At 38.9% G+C, this 21,770-nt stretch overlaps 1 protein-coding gene across 2 annotated transcripts in view; it reads right to left on the minus strand.

The window, feature by feature from the left end:
- The window catches only part of PPP3CA (protein phosphatase 3 catalytic subunit alpha), a 196,530-nt gene that overhangs the window by 42,810 nt on the left and 131,950 nt on the right, over positions 1 to 21,770 (minus strand). For both annotated transcript variants that reach the window (XM_037380121.1, XM_037380112.1), the window contains exons 3-6: positions 15,548 to 15,672; positions 5,940 to 6,051; positions 4,513 to 4,658; positions 2,105 to 2,244 (exon numbers count right to left, since the gene is read on the minus strand). In XM_037380121.1, coding sequence (XP_037236018.1) covers positions 2,105 to 2,244; positions 4,513 to 4,658; positions 5,940 to 6,051; positions 15,548 to 15,672 — 523 coding nt within the window. The remainder of the gene's footprint in view (positions 1 to 2,104; positions 2,245 to 4,512; positions 4,659 to 5,939; positions 6,052 to 15,547; positions 15,673 to 21,770) is intronic.

Below are 21,770 nucleotides of genomic sequence, written 5' to 3' on the forward strand. Positions count from 1 at the left end.
AAAAAGCCAACAAAAATCTAAGCGCTCTTCCAGTGTACAGTAAGCCCTGTATCTAAGCGCAAGGCATGTTTGCAAGGTTTTTCACTTTTGTAAGAGAGGTTTACGAGGGAAAACCGCTATTACTCACTGTTTGCGGTGCCTGGGAGTCCCAGGCACACTCTGGCGTTCGGTGCTGCTGAGATGAGGAGGAATGATTTCAGCCCTCAGAGTCATAAGCCCATTTATGCACCGATCAATTGTTTGCAGCAGCATAACACCTTCTTTCATAATGAGACAGAGCATGTTTATGGAGTCCCTTCCAGTCATTATTGATCCGAAGGTGGCAGTGTGACTGGCCTGCACAAGGTGCATGCCAGCAGCCCAGGCTGCACTGCAAACTGCTTCCTTCTCAGTCCAGCCCCACGCTGCAGCAATTACGGCTTGACAGAAGGACTAGGAAAACTAATTTCTAGAAGTCAAACCATCTGCTACCTTCCTAACTAACGTTACCAACAAGGAGGCGGTTGATTCCAGCGGCCCTGTCTCCTGGTTACTGGTGGAAGCCATTGATTTACTTCTGACATGTTACTAAACAGCTACAGGTCAGCTATGTCCAAGGTGAGATTTTCCAAGATAACTGAAAGAGCTGGATTCCTCACTTCTGCTGAGCTTGTTGGGAAAACTTAGACTTGCTTGTCACTAGCATGGGCTGAACCAGAACCGCACCCTCTAAAAGGTTCAACCACCCCTTAACACTTCAATAGCATCTTCACATTTCTTCCGAACAAGAAGTATTTTTTTTTAATTAAGATGTCACTGGATACATTGCTCATTTTGCCATTTAACCTCCTCCCCTGCCAGTTTTGTTACTCTTGTGTCCTTGTAACAACAACAAAAAAACCCCAACCAAACAAAATACGCAACAACAGCAACAATAAAAAAAACCCCAAACAAACAAGAAAAAATCAAAATCCCTCAAACCCGCCACACTGTCAGAGGAGGGTATAACATAATCATCGCCACTGTTCACGAGGTAACACAGGCCCGTCCTATGGGGAAGACGGAATGGAAGTACTGCTTGGAGGTTCTTCTCCACCACTTCAAGCACACCTAATGGGGTGTCCTCTGCCTGCTGCCTACAGGACTCTGTCTACAAACCAAGCTGCCTACCACTAGAAACAGAGAAAGGCAGCAGTCATCACCCAGGCACCACTGGGAGAAGGGAACAGTTTGTTGCTTGCTTTGGTCTCCCTGTGCATTGCTAAAGAGGGGCCAGGGACATGTCCCCTGGCACGCAAGGAAATCCGCTCCTTTAATGTGCAGGAGAGAGAGTCTTCTGGCTCCTTACTAAGAGAGAGAGAGAGAGAGAGAGAGAGAGAGACAAAAAGCCCCTACACTCAAAGGACAATTACCACGAAGTAGAACAGAAATGGAGAAGAAGGTTTCCTTTAAATAGTCACATTTACATTTGTTTTAGATATCCTTCTATCCCCATTACTATTACGTTTTCCAGGAACATTCTCAGTTATGTTTTAATAACAAAGGTCCATAGAAAGCAATAATTTTGAAGATTATTAATGTGATGTCTTTGCAGCATTTAAGTCATCATATGTTTCTGTAAGAATGTTACAGGCACCAACGCTGTTCAAATCCTGAACTCCTTGGGAAGAACTATTCCCAAACAAAAACAAAAGTTCGATAAAACTGAGAGAAAAAAAGTACCCGTGTGTGGGAATTCACAATATTTACTTACCCTGCAGAGTGATACGGTAGTGCGTTTTCCAATGCTGGCATCTTTCATCGAAAATTAAGTTCTAATTTTCAAACTAGAGATGTAGTTACCTATCCCTTTTAAAAAGCATCACAGTAATTCCCTAAATTACAAGAACAGCCATAAACACAACACACAGGCTTTGGTGAATAAAATTAAATAATTTTAGGGTTTCCCAGTTGTGGGTGAAAGCAAGATACAAACAAACCAAGCATGAATTTACCTGAAAACAAGGCAAGACTGCAGAAAAAAAGGCCCAGTTGTCTAGTGCCACAAACTTCAAGCAAATGTTTATATACCGCAAAACCAGAACAAGTTCATGTACAGAAACCCATTCAAAGTCGTAATACTCACCTGTAGAAGTACGAGCACCCCCTGACTGTGTTGTGAGTAAAGTGTTCCTGAGTCTTCTCATTTCCAAAGTCCTCCAGTGGGTCTGACCACAGGATGTCACACATAGGTCCGTACGCAGGTGGTTCCTTGAATCGATCTAACTAAGAAAAATAGGAGACAAAGAAATACTAACTTCTTTCAACCATGTATCAAAGAAACACTGAAGCAAAGTTGCCCTTTTCATCCCATGGGTGGGTAAACAGAGACCCAAAGCAATCTATTTTTCAGTTTTGGGCCGCTCTCAGCTTTATAGCAACCGATTTTGAGTAACAGTAAAACACTCCTTGCTAACACCGACAAAGAGGAGAAAAAACAGATATAACCAAAAACGAAGAGATACAGTAGATTGCCATTCTATATAATTTTTATGTGGAATTCCCCCCCCCCCCTTTTTTCTACTGTATTTTGCAATCATTTCAGTAGACAAAAGAGAAGATGGTATTTCTGTATTTTGTAAATTTTTTTAACATCATGGCACTCAATTTATGTGCGTGAGGCACCTCAAGAAAAAAATACTGTAGTTATTTCAAAGCAAGTTCCCATTTTTATTTAAATAAATTTTCACAAAAAAATCATATTTAAATACCAAGACAATATCTCTGCATTACAGCATCTTGCCATGATATTCTTGTTGCTCTCATAACATTAACCTTAATCAAGCAGCTAAAGCCTCCTCTTTCTGCCTGACTACTGGTATTAAAAAATTCAAATTATATGGAATCTTACTGCGAATAAGACAAAGCATGCAAAATACAGAAATATTAAAAATCAGCATTCCTTTGCAAAAATTCTTTAATATAAAAGCACCCCTTGTTAAGACGTGTGTATGAATCAGGCTTGCACTACAAAACATTCTCTACTCTGACCAGAAAGATCAAGTAATGATTTAGTAGCATACCCAACTCATACCCCCCACGCTCCCTACTCCTCCCCAAAAAAATATTTCCAAGAGAAAGAATGTTTGTATGCTTTCAACACTCAGTTAAAAAGCTGTGATGAGACCTCTACAATTTTACTTTTGTGTCCTTGTCATGAAATATTCACGGCATACCTACACTTAACTTATTTCAGCCCTCTAACAATAATGCTTTTGTAACTAAAATTAGCTTTAAATTAAATAAAAATTCATAAATATGCAGAACCAAGATGAATAAACCTGCTCGCAGGGTGTGTGTATGTGTGAAGATGTTAATGACCTTAATCTAGAATCTGAGAACTTTTTATTCTGCCATAACATTCTTGCAAAGCCAGCTAATTTTTAGGCAGAGAATACTTATGTAATGAGATAGCAAACCCTTACCTCAGAAACAAAACTTTACATTCAATAATTTTTAAAAGTGCAGTTAATCTAACTGCTTTTAAATCAAAATGTGGAATTACTGGCTCAAGTTTGTTGTTGGTTTTTTTTTCTTTTTAAAACTGCATTAATTTCTTAGTAGGCTACAAATTAACTTCAGAATATAATTTATCTTTTAGTAACTTTAAAGCTCAGAAGTATACATTCGTGTTTGCAGGTTTCAAACTGCAAGCAAGAAACAAGAAAATCTCTTCTGCTGAGAACACTAAGAATGAATGGTTTAAATACCTGCTTTTAGAAATATCAACTGAGATCTCTTTTACTGAAAAAAGATCTGAAAAAAAATTAATCTTTCATAACGTGCAGCAACACTGGATTATGTGAAGAAAACATCTGACACTGTTCTTTGAACTTTCATGAGATTTTAAAGAAACTTCTCAGAACACGAGAGTACCACTCAAGCATCAATTTACTAAGCTTCACTTCATTTACTAGGCACTCAAATGCAGTACGATTAAAAATGTGGCAGGACCTACAGAGAACGAAGCTCTTGACATTTTTTAAAATAATAATGTTGTTTTAACTATAGTAATTACAATTATACCGTAATTTTTTATTATATCTTTTAAGTATCCTGAGTTTTTTCTACAGCTACTTTTACCTCTTCTCCAAGGAAGTGCAGAGTGCCTAACAAGGCACAAGGAGTCCTCAGATGGTGTGCTTACATTGTGCTAGTAGATTAATACTTGAAAGAAATTCATGCTATTTATTCATTCATTCCCAAATACTTATATACCTACAGATTATTGGGCTTTTTTTAGAACATGAAGATGATAAATACTTTGTTTTACTGGATGCCGGTGATTCCCTCACCTCAATAAAATAAGACTAATAGCAGCCATTCCTTTCATGTTCCATTTAAAGAGACCTTTAAAAGGTGATAATGTCAACATGAACGTCAAAATGACATATGAGCATCTCACACAAATGAACAACAGTAAGAAAGGATTCAAGTTGTAGTTGCTGGTGATTAATGGTTCACTTATTAGGCCTGAACACCATTCAGACTTACTTTTCTGATGTCATCTAAGGTGTTGATCTCTGGAGATAAGCCACCGTGTACACACAGGAATTGTTGGTTCATCAGAGCAGCCAAGGGAAGGCAGTCGAAGGCATCCATGCAGGCATCATATACACGTTCTGAATATTTGATTTTACCTTTTAAAGATCAAGATGGTATCAGAAAGTGCCATCAATATTTAAGAGGAAAAAAGAAATTAGGATGCTACTTAGTTTCTCAATCTGAGGACTGTATCAAAGCTTGCCTCATGCAAAAAATTATTTCGGATTATTGTTATTCGCTGCTGGAAAATTCTTCAGATTCTGAGGTGAAACTAGTGAGAGTTCTGCCAAATTTATTACTATTTTCTAAGAAAATGTAAATAAACAATTTAATATACTGTTATAGTCTGCCATGAAATCTACATAGCAAACCTTAAGAAGTCTGTTGAGTGGTTGTCTTCTGCTACATTACCACTCAATATAATCTCTATGAAGTAATCAGAACTTTAGCACAGTCTCTTGTAATTATCTACAGAAATGCCATTATGAAATGAACGAGGTGGTACAATGAGGCTGAAATGTTAATTTACCAATATGCATATTAAACTCAGTAAACCATGACGCCTTTGGAGCCAATTAATATTTCCTTTATCCCTTACGCCAAAAGGGGAACACAGATTTATGGCAATAGCTTCAGATTACAGTGCCACTGAAACAAACAAAGCTTCATTGCGCAAGTGAAGGTCTATATCTAATGAGCTTCTACATGTCCCTGTATCCTTTCTTGCAAAACAGAAAGGAATTCCTATAAAAAGGGCATACTGCAAAGTTTAAACCTAATTAGAGGTTAAATGTGAAAATGCTATACTTAAAGAAAAAACCCAACAACACAATATAAAAATCCTTTGCATTTTTCTCCTGCCGTACAGGAGAGCCAGTGAGATGCCACCTCCTCCTCAAGCGATCGGGGTCCTGTCAGAGATACCTGAGCTGGTGTGCTGGCAGGGTTTGATTGCTAGGCGGCTGCATGGGGCAGCAAACCAGCAGCTACTGCAAAAAGCAGTGCCAACATGGGTTTACCAAGAGCATCCAGGCTCAGGTGTCTGCACAGTAGCCCTGGGCTGCTTTGCAGGCCAGGCTGGCAAGCTGAAGTGCCTTGATACCTGCAGCACCAAGTGACAACACCCCTGGGTTTGTACAGGTGGTTGGTCACTACCCACTGTGGAGGGTCCAACCCCTTCCTTTCTGCACCACTGAGGACCCTCTCCAGCCTCTGCAAGGTGACTGCCTTCTCAGAGAATGATGATCACAATTTGACATTAATGATCGTTAAGAAGAAAAGTACATTTCAAATTAAACAAGCATCAAATACTCACAAAATAACAAATCAAGTTGTTGAAAAGGGAGTTAAGAGGAGAAAGATTAAGGCAGACTTACATTCTTGCTTAAATGTGAAATACTCTGTTAAATGTCTACATTCATGATTCCCACGAAGTAAAAACAGTGTTTTGGGGTAAAGGATTTTCAAGGCCCACAAGTACAGCACACACTGTAAATCAGAAACAAGAAAAAAAATATAATTCACAATTAAGGATGTAATTCAACCACGTAAGTACAGCTCCACCAAAAATACTAGCAGAAGAAAAAGTATTCCGTGTGAAACATTTACTTGCAATGTGTTAGCTTCACTCTTCATACATTACATGCAAACATTTCTTTGCACTTTAACCTGCACTGGCTGAAACTAGTATCCTATATTCTGATAAAGTTTCACACCTCTGCTCAGTGGTGTACTGCCTTCAGGGGCCCCAGCTATCAAGAAGCAATTGCTGCACACCTTTAAAACAAAGTGCGCGCTCTCCACCTGGTAGGTTAGGCAGAAATCTGCCGTGGAAACAATTTCACCGGAAGATCCATGTTTCCTGGCTTAAGGAAATATTGCCATAGAACAATTTAACTCACACTTCAGGAAATACCTCAGCTTCCAGTATTACACAGTTTTTCAATGAATGCTTGTTGATTTTTCACTTAACATTTTTCTGTACAAACAACGGAGAAAAAACCCACAAAGCTCTTGCATTAAATGAAGTTACTATAAAGCTTCTATAAAGCCTTTTATCTTTCCAGATTTCTATTTGAGATGACATTTCTTCTAGACATGTTTTCAAAGATAAAAAAAGAGAAGCCTGGGAGAGGCTAATCTGTGCTCAGACCTCTCAAAACCACAGGATTAAAATAGTTGTTTTGAAAACAAAACTGACACAGCAATGCTGCATTACAAGACTCTTGGCAAATGAGTAAACTCGCAAACTTAATGGAAGATTTATTCTTTGTGCAGGATGACCCTGCCCAGGTACCTGGCTGACAAACCCACAGCTACAAGGAAGCTGATGGAACTAAGACCCATTCACCCCATGAGATGCACCACCATCTGCAATAACACTGTACAGACCACAATGGCCTCTCAAAAAACTGGGGGTAGAAAACTGTCTGAACAACTTCTATTCCAATCTTTCCTTCATTAAATACCCACAAACTGCAGAACTGTTGCTCGAGAAACAAAAGGTCACAATGCCCCTGCCCCCCAGACTTTCATTTGCAGCTACCTCCTAACACTCCCCTTCCTTCTATTGACAAAAATTATTTATTTACCTTAATAATCAATAGATTGGAAACTCAGAATGTACTCCTAACCAGTTTCTACTAAAGAGCAAATTCAGCATTTTTGTCAGTGTAATGCCTCTGTATTTGTACAGCATCAATTCTCTTCTACAGTTCAGAATGTCTTGATAAACAGCATAATTACATTAATCATGTCTCAACGTTTTGATTTCTGCTCCCTCATTTGCTATGCAGTCCTCATCATATAAAAAAAAGGAAAAAGGATACAACACTTATGTTTGTGCTAAGCCTCACACTATCCATAGATAATTACATAGCAACAGGGGGTTTATACTACTCTTTGTCTTGAATTTATTACATATAAACACCTGGATGCTCTGCCTGCGCTCTGTAATTTCTGTTCTTCTATTCAGAGGGTCTAGAGCCAGGTAAAAGAGCAGAAAGTACAGGCAGCATCCTCCAGGACCTGCAAAATTAATTCTCCCCCTTGGAAACAGATGGAAGGCCTCCCAGCTCACACCACCTCTTCTGCCTCCCAGGCACTATTGCCACTGCAGGAAGAGAGAAGAGACATCAGAACGCCAGGTAGATCATGCTGACGGAAGCCAGCATGAAATTATGGCGTCAGGTCACAGGAATTACCTGCTGTGGCCCAAAACAACACAAAGGGTGAGCCTCGAGAATGTCTTCTCTCTGTACAAACTCCAGCAGACTTGGGTTTGAGGATTTCACTTCAATGGGGAAGGAAGCCTGCACTTCTCCACACCACTAGCTCAACCCTCCGTCTCTTTGAAGATGACTTCTTCATTCCTCCAAGAACTCCCAGAACTTTCTTCTTCTTAGAGCTTACTGGCTAATGCAAAAATTTGATGTAAAAGCTGTGAGACAGTAAGTTTAAAGTGATACCTCCATCCATGCAAGAACAACTCCAGCTTTTAAAGTTGTGTATTAGAGCTTCTAATCTTGCCAAAGGATCTTATAATTTAGAAAAGCACAATGATTAGTGCTTTACTAAAAAAAGAAAAGAGAAGGAGAGAGGGGAGAAAGAAGGAGAGAGGGGAGAAAGAAGGAGAGAGGGGAGAAAGAAGGAGAGAGGGGAGAAAGAAGGAGAGAGGGGAGAAAGAAGGAGAGAGGGGAGAAAGAAGGAGAGAGGGGAGAAAGAAGGAGAGAGGGGAGAAAGAAGGAGAGAGGGGAGAAAGAAGGAGAGAGGGGAGAAAGGAAAGAGAAGTGGTTTAACCTTCCCTCATAACTAACCTTTTCCATTTTCATAAAGCTTTGGCAACACTGAAGTGACTACTTTGGTACTCAAAATATCATCCAGATTTGGGAAGCAGTAAAAATGAGGAAAGCTGGAAGTTTTATCTTTTGGCATTTGGTACTTACTTACAGGTAATCTCTTTAAATTTCCTTATCACAGATTTATTTTTTTTTCCCCTCTAGACTCATTGAACTAGACTGAGAAGATAAAGGAGAACCAATGCAGTCCAGAAAGTTCTGTGTTTCCCTGACAGTATTCAAGTAACGTAAGCCTACCATTCATATTTTGTGTTGTCAGCTGTACCATATCAAAGGCTTATTTTGTTTAGATAATTCCTTTAATTTTCTCCCTTTTCTGTTCAGTAGTCCAGTGATGTAACATTGTAACAGTAAACAAGAACTAATTAGCAGATTTTTTCTTCCCCATGCAAACTAAACAGCAAATATCAGGGTGACTATTTTTCATGGCTTTTCAACTTAGTCATTTACATACAAAATCCTTAAGTTCAAAAACAACATATCATGAGCAAACATTGTATTTTTTTCTAACTCTGCTTTGCATATCATGATTCTTACTGAAGTCAAAAGAGTTACAATAATTTGCCTTTGGTGAAAATCTGATCTTACAATGTTCAATTACTTGGTAATATTGCTTCCCAATAGCAAAATTTTAAAAGCTCTCTTTTTTCCTTCAACTTTTTCATCAAAAATATACTACTCATCAGCTCTGCTGTAGTTCTGTGTAACATACACAGCAGCAACCTTGCAATCTGGACATCTCTAAGGTATTTTTGGCCTGTCCCATTTCATACTACCAAAAAAAAATAAATACATCTCTTAAATGCCAGCCTTCACACTGCACCCCTGCTTACTTGCGTAGTCTTTCAGCTGTTGAAATAGCAGATATATTAAGTTTGTAACAAAGAGGTAATCTGCCCACCTCCCACCTTCCATAGTCAAGCTGTTTTCCTGCTGAGGTTCTGGCAGCCTCAGCATCAGGAAAGAAAAGGTCTGTGCAATTAAGCACAGTGTAAGCCAAAGGCATGTATTTTCAAAACAGACTTAGGATTTAACTCCACTGTTGCATGCTGAATTTCAGCCTTTGCACAGTTCAACAGTTTGACACCTCCTGAAATGGAAAACTGAAAGTCCCAGACCTCTTGCATGCATCTTAAGTTATGTGCTCAAAACAAGGAACCTTGGAAAATGGTTACCGTTGCCACTGGATTGCAACCACAGCAAAATCTGTAACACGGTGCACTCACTTCTGGGTGCTTTTGCACTGATCGTGCCAGGAAGAAAGAGATGCAGCTCCCTCTGTTAGCTGTGTGGCTTCGTACGGGTAACAAAAGATGAACTCTCCTTCCAAATGACTGTTGGCATTGGGCACTCCCCCAGCAGATGAAATTAAGTGTGAATAAATGCAAGGTAATTCATACTCAGAAGCATCATTTGAGCCATGCTTTGCTAAGGTCTGTACTGATGCTCTGTGGAACAGTGTACTAGCATAGCTCCTTCACTTGTAACACACACCTCACCTAAATATAAACACTGCATTGAAATAATTATACCATCATAGTACCTTGTACAGGTACAGCTTACAAAAATGGAATAACCACCTCAATGGAAATTGTAATTGCATTCACACTACTGGTATGACTATTTATTAGGGCTTTATTTCAGGGACAAATAAAGATACATAGGATCTGTAACCAAAATACTCACAAGAGATGCAAGTTATTGCTGTTTCTGAACTACCATCCCTTGATCACAGGGAAAGAAAACTTTGAACACTACTACAAATAAAGAAAAATTGTATTGCCTTCACTACAACAAGGACTTCATTCTTTTTGTTTCAAACTTTCAGGGCATAAAAGATGATCACTTCTCTTAAGGCTCTGCTGCAGAACAGGGACAACAAGGTAGTGCCACTTGCATCAAGCAGATCCTCAGTGAACAACTTAAAGTCTTTGTTGCAGCTTGTTTATCAATGTGCTGTTATTTACCTGGTTTTTGTGTTTCTAAGACCAGTGCTTATGCACATACAGGTTGCCTATTTAAAAATTAAAAAAGGCTACTGCTGTGGAAATAGACTTCTTATGGAGAAACAGTGAATTAATTCCTCATGGTCTGGGTCTCAGCTGTTTTAAGATGTTGTTCAAGAACTTATGTTTTGTGTTTTTTTTTTTTTTTATGAATGTCTGTTGAATATTCCCAAGCTGCTTTGGAATCTTGTTTTAAAATCTGCATGGTCCTTTAGCATCTCTAGACTTCAATTATTTTAACTCTCTTCTAGCTAGTCTCCCAGATGATTTTGTTAAAACATCACCTGCAAAACACCGCTACTTGCTTTGTACTCTTTTCTAGTATTTATTATATCTAGACTGCATCACTCCCATTTCAGCCCTTGGAAGGACCTTAAAATATCCAAGAAGGAAGGACCTCTTTTTCAACCAAAAAGTGACTGGAAGATTCTTTCTTTTTCTGAAATGTTCCTCTAATTCTTATAGCTAGAACTTTCTCAACAGGTATCTGTGTGCTGGCTCCTAGCTCTCCTCATTGGACCTCATGTCTTGGTCTCAGTTTTTTTCTGGTACAATGGGTCCCACAAAGAGATGGAAGCAGTGTGGGCTAAGCGGTGCCAGCAACCTCCAGGGCATTATCCCACTTGCATTAACCCCTGCAGCCAAAAGGGGTTCTTGGCATGCTGGGGACCCGCTTTGGGAAGAGCTGACACAGGACCAGGCAAGCTGAGAGGATGGCCCTGGTGCAAACAGATGTTCCAGTCTGGGAATCTAATACATATAGAAATAATCTGAATTTGCTGATTTACTGAATATTCACAGCTCCGAGGAGCACTGCCCAGCAAAAATAAGATCTTACAAGAAGCAAACTCTTATTACAGAGAAACATATTTGCTATTGTTACATAAAAGAAAACAGCAAGAAAATTTTAGGATAATTAAGGTGTAGAGATTTTTTTTACACTGAGAGAAGTGAAACAAACAATTGACTTCACTGGTGAACTATTACTGCCAGCCAAAACTTTTACATTTTAAATCAAGCTGTTTATTGGGAAACCTTAGCACATTAGAGCAATGGAGGAAACCAAAAGGTGTTTATTCTTCCAATAAAGTCCTAGAAAGTGCATGGAGATTTGAGAGGTAATAAACACATGACTTCACTAGCATTAACTTCACCCACAGTTTACTAACTTGAATTTATTTATACATAATTCTTTCCTTGGGAGAGACCAGTTAATAATTTCTAACAGTTTACCAAGTTCAGATGCATCTCAAGTGCCAGATGTTTTTTTAATTGATGCAAAGTCCGATTATCAAATTCCAGACTCACTCCAAACACTTCACTTTATTCTTGCTGGAAATATCCCAAGAAGAGTTTCTTGGTCTGGAATTTTGGTCTTTGTGTTCGAGAAATGAAGATGCATGCATGTTTTGAACCTTAAAACATAACTCCAGTATTATTCATTTTGAATATTGGTTTAATTCTCCGTTAACTATTTCTTAACTGTCTGCTCTATTAAAAATTATCACTATGAACCTTATGATATTCAACTGACATGTAAGCCTGTATGTTTTCATGTGGGACTGAGCAGGAAAGTAATTCCAACAATTCACTTATATAATATTATTAATGCATTCTAGTCAGTATTTACTCTGATTGCAATATTTCTAAGACTGTGATGAGAAGCAGTCTATATGTGTATACCCCACCCCCATCCCCTACAACGCATGGCATTTATGTCTGCCTTTCAAAAGAGAGTTTTCAGACTCAGGTAGAGATTAGTCATTCTTCCTTACAGTACATTCCTGTAGAATTACTTATGCTCTAACTATTCTTTGGTTTTAAAAATAGCCCTCTGTTTTGATCATTTGGGTTTCTTTCCTCCATGACCACAAAACTTACGTGAAAGTGAGTACTGAGGAGTTTCTACTCCAGAGTTTCCATTCCATTCCACCCTGGAATGGTGCACAAGCACATCAGGGAAATGTTATCACTTATGGAGCCAAGGAAACAAGTGTGTTGAATCAGATACTGCAATTTGCAGAAATTTTTTATTCTATGTGAAGAAATGCTCGGGCTCTGCTGAAAGGTCAAATGGAAAAGAGGCTGCAGCTACAGAATAAAGATTTGGTCTGTGCTGAGAAACCTTGCCTCAGTCTGCCTACAATTTTGACATTCTTTGTTTTACCTGTTTTAATTCCTTTATTAGTCTCTCATCCTGTGACACCTTGCTTAGAACTAATTTTAAAGACACAAAACACATACCACCACTGCCTCCACCGCCCCCCTTCCCTGCCCCAAGCAGTGGAGCTAACTGGTAAAACCAAGTGCACAAAACAGAGCACATACATGAAGGATGGAGCCCTCGGATCAAAAAGCTCTGTGGGGCAAGGACTGTCATTTCTTAAGCAAATACTTTTCCCTTTTCCTCTCTGCATTATCAAATGCCTTCCACCTACCTTATGCAATTTCTTCCTCTGTTCTTAATGATAATAGCTTACATTATATAGTACCTTTCATCCAGAAGAATCCCAAGTGCTTTCCAGCCCACAGACAAGGATTATCTCGCCCACTTCCAGAACTCAGCTAGGTCTAAGCTCAATGGTGTCACTTTTACGCTAGATATCACATGGCAATTGAAGGGATTTTTTTAAAGCTTATATTACTCGCCATTAGTACCTTGGACTACCTACTTAATTCTTTCAGAAAGACCCCAGAACTGCAGTAATCTTCTGCAACACACAGCAGAAAGGGGAGCCAACAGACTGATGGAATAAAAATCACTGTGTTACTGACATGGTAGAAATACACACTGAAATCAGGCTAGGACTGTTTACTACCATGACTTCTCCAACACAAACTACAGACAAGAGCTGGTGCCTGCTAGAAATGCTCAGGGCCCCTTCTTCACCAAAATCACCCCCTACCCCCCCCACCCCCCAACATGCCAAGTTGCATTCTTCACCATTTTCCTTTCCTTGTCGCTACTTACTGTTCTGAGTTCATGCCTGAATGCATAGCTCTACATCCAAATAAATTTACAGAACAGAAACCCGCCTTTCCTTTCAAAGACATTCTTTAATCAAGGTGACAGGTGGGGAGAATTAGTTATTTGACCAAAAAAGTAGTGGTCTGAGAACATCACATACAAAAAGGAACAATATAAGTGACAGCTCAGATATTTCCTTGGTACTGCCAGAAGCCAGTACTGCTTCCAGTAGAAGAGTAGCATTCCAGAACAGAAAAGCTAAATTCAGAATATAATTTGCTAAATATGTAAGTGCAGGTTGCTAAATGAGGAATTTTAAGGGGCTTATTCCCCACCCATAAGCTATTTTACTTTGTGTTATATGCCTTTCTGTTGTTTTTAATTGGTAATAGCCCTGGAGTACATTTTGGCAAACTGTCAGATAAGCACTTGAAAGCTGAAGCAAATCCACTTGTTCTATTTCTTATATTAAAAACATCTATAGAAATGAAGACAAAACCCTCCTCTTCCAGATACAACTTGGGTCACTCAAAGTCTACAGGAGATCAGAACTAGGTTATCACAACTGAAAAATGGTGGTTCAAGACTGAGCTGCACAAAGGTTTAAACCTGTGAAGCCACCCCCCAACATTCCCAACCTTCCCCAAGTGATCCAGCATGGTAATCCACAGCAATAATTCAGCTCACAGTTCACTGTGGATCAGAAAAGGAAGGAAGTAGGCACACATGGCTCAAAAATATAAACATGATCAAAGTGCTGACTTCAGTATGAGACTAAATCCTGACTACATTGACGTCTGGCAGGTGGGTAAAAGAACCTCGCAATTCTTAAGTGTTTAGAGCATTTGCACTTGGAATAGCATATTTCTATTTGTAAAATGTACCAAAAGATTCTGTTTACATTTTAAATTAAGTTTTAACGTGAACTAATAAAGCAAAAGTAGTTGTATGGAATCTTATTTTTAAGAAACTTTTCACACTGTAAATATAACACTGGCAAGACAATGCACTGATCCATTTTACAAACACATTATAAATAACTCAGCTCCTTGGGATCACATATTTTACATCAGTATGGCAACAGTGTGCTAAGATGTGGTATGTAGAACGAAACAGCAGTATATGTGTTCTCGTGTGCTGCCGTCTTATCTAGTCACAGACACATAGCCGTGTATCGTAGGACCTATATTGCTTCTAAAAGACAATGGGTATTCTCCCCTCCTCACTTGGAGTTGAAGTCTGAACTTTTCAGAGAAAGGAGTCAACCTGTAGCTCAAAAGCTGCTGCAAGGCCTTCTGACTGGCCATTCCATGACTAGATCAACTATGATCTGCATGAATAAATGCAGGTCAGGTTTTATTTGATAAACATGCACATCATCTGTCAGTTTGCAAAACCAAGCAGCAACACAGAATAGAAGAAAAAATCCAGTTTGTTTTATGAGCACTGGAACAAAAGATTTGTGCTTGGTATTTGACTTGTTTCTAGTCAAAGACAGGCAGGTTGGACAGGACACTGTTTCTTTCACAAGCTAAAGATGCTATCACTTAACCTCGACATTCTACAACATGATACTGGAGTCTGCACCAGGTCTCAGCACCTTCAGCAGGGCACCTGTACATTCTCTGTGGATTAAAGTGCTGCATCAAAAGCCAGAGATCACTTACTCCTGCATGGAACTCAATCAGCCTCTCCAGCACAGCATGTTACCTGCTGGCTTTTTGTCCCATTTATCCCCTACCTAGTGCTTCCATTTTCATAAATTTTTGCATCCAGGAGACTCAGATTAAATAAAACTACAAGTTAAACTAAACGGAGTTGCTCATCCAGTTTTTCTGTTACGTGTCTTTTCTAATAGCTCATGTTTATTTAGCTTGTGCACACTGCAGACTGCCTTCCGTGCTATATTTGGACAGCCACTAGTCAGCACCAAGGTGTATCCTCCATCAGCTTTCCAGCATGGATACAGTGGGATTTGGCTGGATAACAAGCAACCTTTGCGAAAACACCAATAGTGACATTAACATGGACTACTTCTGCTCACAACTGGTATCTGTGAAGAGCTTCAGTATTCCCGAACTCGTTAAATTATGATGCTAAATACACACAATAGGCTGCAAGCAGTTTCACAGCCAAAACCAGAAGATACTTACTTCAATGCTGAAGTACCCTCTGTCCACGTAGTCCCCCAGGAAGAGATACCGCGTGTTGGCTGGAGAACCTCCCACTTCAAACAGTTTCATCAAGTCAAAAAACTGACCATGGATGTCTCCACAAACTAGAAGAGAAGAGCAGCAATATTCAGATTTACCATGCAAAGATCATCTTAGGCACACACATTCTGAAGTCACTGTCTTATAAGAAACACATTATGACAATTTTGTACATCATCCTCTAGTTAAACGACCAGTGAGAGCCGGCAGCTGCTCAGTAGCTGTTTTTCTATGACATGCATCCATATATGTGCGTGTAAAAGGCTACCAACTAATTATAGGAGAGCCATTAGACAAATCTGACCTACAATTATCTTCATAGGTATCTGTCTATTCTTCCTACTGCCCAGCGCAGTACACAACATTGGCAACAGTGGTAAGACAAACCAAAGTAGTCCTGAAAAAAAGAACATGTACAAGCATAGTTACTCTTTCATTTGACATTGCTGCTCTATTTCTCCTAGTCTTAAACTCAGACAAACACCGGAAGGCTTTCCACAAAATGCAAAGCATGCCTGTTTTGTGTATGCCACTGGTTAAACTGACAAACTTCTGACTTCTAGTTTCTGTATAGAAAAAATGGCCTGCTTCCTTTCCCACAGCATGTCTTCTACACGAGGACAGTGGCTTTTCATGCTTTAACCTCTACCGCTTTATTTAACCTCACATAATTATGATTTGTTTCACTTCACTGCAATGACGTAACTCTAACAAGTGGCTGCCCCAGAAAGAGCAGCCCCAATAAACGTGACAGACAGAGCGCAAGTGGTGTGCCACCGGGGCTAAGTGGGGATGCCTCCTTCTGTGCCTTAGAGTTAAGAGGTTGGCTCAGCTACCTTGTGAAATTGCAGACTCCGTGGTGGGTGATTTTAAGCTCCTGCAGGAAGGCAGGCAATGCTTGTGGAGGACCCCATGGAAGCTTAACTAACAGTGCTGTGTCAAAACCTGCATTGTTTTGCCTTGCTTTGTTTCCTCCACCCAAGGGAGGAGGAGAGCTCCACACCCCCAGTATAGGGCCAAGCCTATGCCTTTTCTGGAAATGATCCTTAACAAAGAAAACATTAACAGCCCTGACTTACGGAGGTCAGTTTGGAATGGTTCTCCCTTCAGTGATCCAAACAAATGCCTGATTTTCAAACTAGAAGGGTGATTATGACAAAACTGAATAAACCAAGGGTTCAACCTTGTCTTGCAACAGCAGCCCAGCTTCTTATTAACTGCTAACACTAAATTCAGTAGACTTCAGATGCTCTCTCTGATGCAATGTTCTTGTTCCATCACAGAGAAACAAACCTCATGTTTGTGGCATACCATGAAGAAGCTGAAGTCACATCGCCACATGGACACAAAATGACCACATAGAACAGCTGTAACACCAGATTCAACAAACTCGCAATGCAGTGTTCAGACATTATTGTCTTTCATCTCAGTCCAGTGTCACATTATATATTTTACTTGTATCACTTTTCTCTGAATGTATACAGTAATAATAGGATCAATATAATATTGTCATTCCATCCAAAAACTAAAGATAAAAAGAATCCCCATCCAAACCAAAACCAACCAAACAACTGCTCCCTGGGTACAGAAAAAACACTACTGATACCCCAGTCACTGCCCTCATGAATATTTATGTGAAACTGATGACACAATTCACCAGTACCAGCTAGGTGAGCGTTCTGTGACAGTAACAGGGTATTTTTCCCCATAAACCAGCATATAGCACTCTTACCACCACTATGTTACATTGTATAATCTTTTTCCTAGTTCATTCCCCCACCCCAAGAGTTTTAGATTACAACCTTCATTTGAAAACCATAAACATTTACAATTCCTAAGAATATCTGCTATTAATCAGGAAAAACAAATAGTATTTAAATCCTCCAATGGTATACCACCACTTTTATTTCTCTAAAAAATATTTGTACCCCAAAGGAAATTTTTGATAGCATTTTCATTTGAACACGTTAATCTACCAAACTAATACACACCGCTTGACTGTACTCCTCTGCATGGACACTGTGGGAAGATTAAAAACACATGTCGCATACTGATGGCCAAGCAATCTGCTCTCCTAACTTCCAGCAAAAAAGCTTTTAGTTATATAACTGTACAGCTCTACCAATTATCACCCGCCCCCATTTGCTCCAAGTGCAAAAACCTGAAGTTGAACAAGACTGAAAGATTTTAAAGGGATTTAACTTCTGCTCTTTCACTAAAGCACAAAGAAACAAGACTTTTGTTGTTGTTGTTGTTACATGGACATGTGTGAACAGGTAAACACATTGAGGCTTTTACAGAGAACCAAGAAGGTTAGAGAGCTTTCTCCAAGTAGCTCTATGTCCATGAATTTGTCACAAGTCAGAACAACAGAGCACAAATCACTGGACAGAAATAAGAAGTGCAGAGCTTAGCAATCCCATGACTTGCAAAATTCTGAACTGGACTTGAGAATTGATACTCAGTGGATACTCCAGGCACTTTGCACACAGGAGCCTACTCTTTTTATACATGACAACACATGCATAAATGTATCCAGGTGAAAAAAAAAGAAGAGGGGGTGGTGGTGGGGGGTGGTGGTGCAGGACACAGCTAAAAAGCCCCTCAAATCCAGCCTTGCCAATTAAAGTAGTTCCAAAAGAGAAGCTTAAAATCAGTAGGTAAAAGCAGTGGAAGGAGGCACTCGCGTTAATATTGAGATTTTAGGTTACTGTGGTCAGATCTCAGATTCCTACTGAAAGACTACAACGCTACATACAGTTAATCAAATTGGCACTTTCATGTTGCTTTGCTGTTTCCCATCACTAAGGGCGAGCTTTGCAGTACTGTCCCACCAAGAGCCCACAGGAGAGGTTCTACTATGTCCACTCCATGTTGCCTCTGCAAAGCTCTTTTTGAAGTTCATTATCTTGCCCCGTCATGTTGCAGAAAAAAAATTCTGAAAGTACACTACTCTATATTCATGTTTACTCTTGTACAAGCATTACCTTTGAATCTGTATTTATATTATTATATTATATTATGTATATTATATATTTATTATATATTATATACAAAAAATTAGTTTTGCCAAAAATGCCCTTTTTTATACTTGTGCAGGCCCTTTTTTGGTACTGGAGCATTTGGTATTACAGTTCATTCAATGAGAGATGAACACTTTTCCATCAAAAACCAACAAAATAAAACCCAGCACAGTGAAGCAGGAAATTAAATTCTTAATGAAGATCTCCAAGATCAATATACTTATGGATTTAAAGTATGAACACAGGGAATATAAAACATCATTTGTATGTGTGTGGGATTGACATTAAAAGCAGCTGTATTTGTACAAAATAAATTTATCAAAAGGAGGAATACAGGGTGGTATGTCTTCTATTAGAACTTCACATATTTTGCTATGTCATTGGTTTCCCAAAAGTGCCATCAAGTCATGGCCTTTTTACATTTACCAATTTATGGTAATTAAATAATCTGACAGGATTATTTTTTTTCTTAAAAAGACTGCTTAATTTATCCAGTACTTTTCAACTGCCTTTATATCCTGAAATTGCCAGCTGGGCAACATAAAACAGTGTTTCCACTGGCTTACCGTTTCCAGGGAACAGTTCAGGCACTGAACTTGTCTATGGATTTGTCTGTCTGAGCCTGTCAACAGTGTCTCCTTACCTAACTGCTCAGGGCAGCAAGCTCCACAACTCCACAGATCACTACGTAAAGAACATTTTTAAGCTGTTTTAAACTGATCTCCTACAGAATTCATTAGGGCAATCAAAGTTTAAGAAACACTGGTTGGTTGTGGACTCCTTAGAAATGTATCTCTGTTGAAGTTTTCAGGGAAGACACAGGCCCCTCCAAAAGATTCAGGTTGAGAGGACTGCCCATGCAATTACTGAGAAATCGTATTTCTGAGCAGCTTTTCCTATTTGTTATGATTAGTACTTCAATCCACTACACCATCTTACATTATAGCAGCAGAACTTTCCCAATGTAACTGTACAGAAAATATTATTTAAAAAAAAAATATAAAAATTGGACATTGGGGAGAGAAGGGAGAATTTTTGTTTGTTTGTTTTTAGCAACTGTCATCCCAATACAAATTAAATTATGTTTCTGATGGCTTCATTGCGAGGATGTCCCTCTGCTTTATGTCAAAGGAAAAAGCAATATAGAAACAGGAACCATTAAGTTCAAGTTGTACTAGCAGTGAAGGAAACTCAAAGCTTAGCGGTAGTATTGTCAGCTTATTTATAGAAGACAAAGCAGCAGCACAGTAAGTTAGATTGCAATGATTATTGGCACAAATAAAAAGTCTGAAAGTGCTCTTCAGATACCTTCCTTGAAATAACTAAACACTCTTCGCTACACGAACTCAGTCTAGAGATTATTCTGTGTGGTTTCCCACTCCAGATGGATATTAAGAACAAAATGTATAGTCATAGAACATTAAACACTGTAAATTCAAAAAAAATTCTATCTGAAACAGTTTGGATATGCTGCACTTATTTTCTCATTTATCCTGTATATACTTAATTAGTGTTAGCATTACAGTCTGATAGTAAAATACCATTAATGTTTCAATAAATTTCCATTCCATGTATCACAAGATTATATTCCCATCTTCAAATGTCACCAGGGATTAGGAGCAGCTACACAACACTATCATCAGCTTCAGAAGTAACATCTACAAACGCATACACGTATGACAATTAAAAATAATGAAGCGAAGACACCTTTTAAAGAAGAAACTAACACTGCATAGGGAATATTATCCATCGCTTGAAAACTCATTCTTTACATTCACTGAGTTAGGGATGTCTTTGTACTGAGGTCCAAGAGATTGTGCTTCAGCAAAGCAGCATGGAATACTGCAAAATTTAAGGAAGAAAAACACCCTATGAGTTACACTGCAGAATGCAGACTTTGAGCCACAAAGGGGTTTGCTTTGTGCAACATTTAGGAAGTGTTTAGCTGCTTACCATTCCAGTAGCTAGCAAATACTTCCAAGAGCTTACTGTTTTCCGAGGACATCCAGAAAGTAAGCCTTACTGACAAACAGATGAGCACACCGCATAAACCTGCACTTCTGAGCTGACTATGGATGCTCATTTGTCCAGGTCTACAGGATAGGACGGTGAAGAGGCTGCATACTCGCAGTGAGAAGTATGTCCCAACCACTTCTCCAGGGAAGAAATTTGGAGCAATGAAAAATTACCAAAGGCTGAATGAAGAAGACAAGTGAGGAAGGAATACTTACAAGCAACAGTGGACACACAAAGGCAAAGCAAAACTGGTTAGACAAACTTCTGTAGCTAAGGAGTCAAAGATTGGGCTTCCTTGGCCAACTGATAATAGAAGCAAAAACACCAAAAACACTTACAAGAGCTATATGCCTGAAATTCTCAGGTGCTTCAAGAAAAACTACCGCATTGCTCCTGAAGGGCTCAACTAATAACCAGAAGGCTCTTGTTTTCCCCAAGATTTAACAAGTCACATGAGAGTCACATGTCTTTGATTACACAATATATGAATTTGAATGAGCTTTGTTTCCAAGAGTATGTGTTTTTGAGGAACATTATATATCGCCACAGCAGTATGAAATGCTTGAAACACCAGAGTTTTGTTCCATATATGTATTTTGTTTTATTTGCTAAAGATAGATTGATTTTCTCCCTTACTTTTTGGAGAACAAGAAGGAAGTATGAAATAAAAGAAGAAACACTAAAAGTTTTATTTGTAGCTGCTTGCTGAAGCACAACTTAAGACACAAACTCAGTGGTTAAGTTACAGACATTGTTTTATAGTCATGCAGTTCTGTGTATAAGTCAGATGGTTTACACAACTTCCAGACTTTATTACTTACTCAAAATAAAGTCAGAATCATTTAGACAGCTCACTAAGTAACTCACCATCCTAAGAAAACATCTACTAGACTCAACATAATGGGCTTTCATATGAATGTTTGTTATATTAAGAGTATTGAACACAGCTCTGTATTTCCAAAAGAAACAAGATCTCATTCATATTCATATCTGGTTATCTAACATGATTATACTAGGCTTTCATCTATCGTTTCCTTTCAGTCACTGCATGCAAATTGATGAGTTTATACTACAAGACTGAATTTGCACTAACAAAAAACTGCAATTACATATTTTCATAAAGA

The sequence above is a fragment of the Falco rusticolus genome, chromosome 1 (assembly GCF_015220075.1).
Source record: "Falco rusticolus isolate bFalRus1 chromosome 1, bFalRus1.pri, whole genome shotgun sequence".
Lineage (NCBI taxonomy): Eukaryota > Metazoa > Chordata > Aves > Falconiformes > Falconidae > Falco > Falco rusticolus.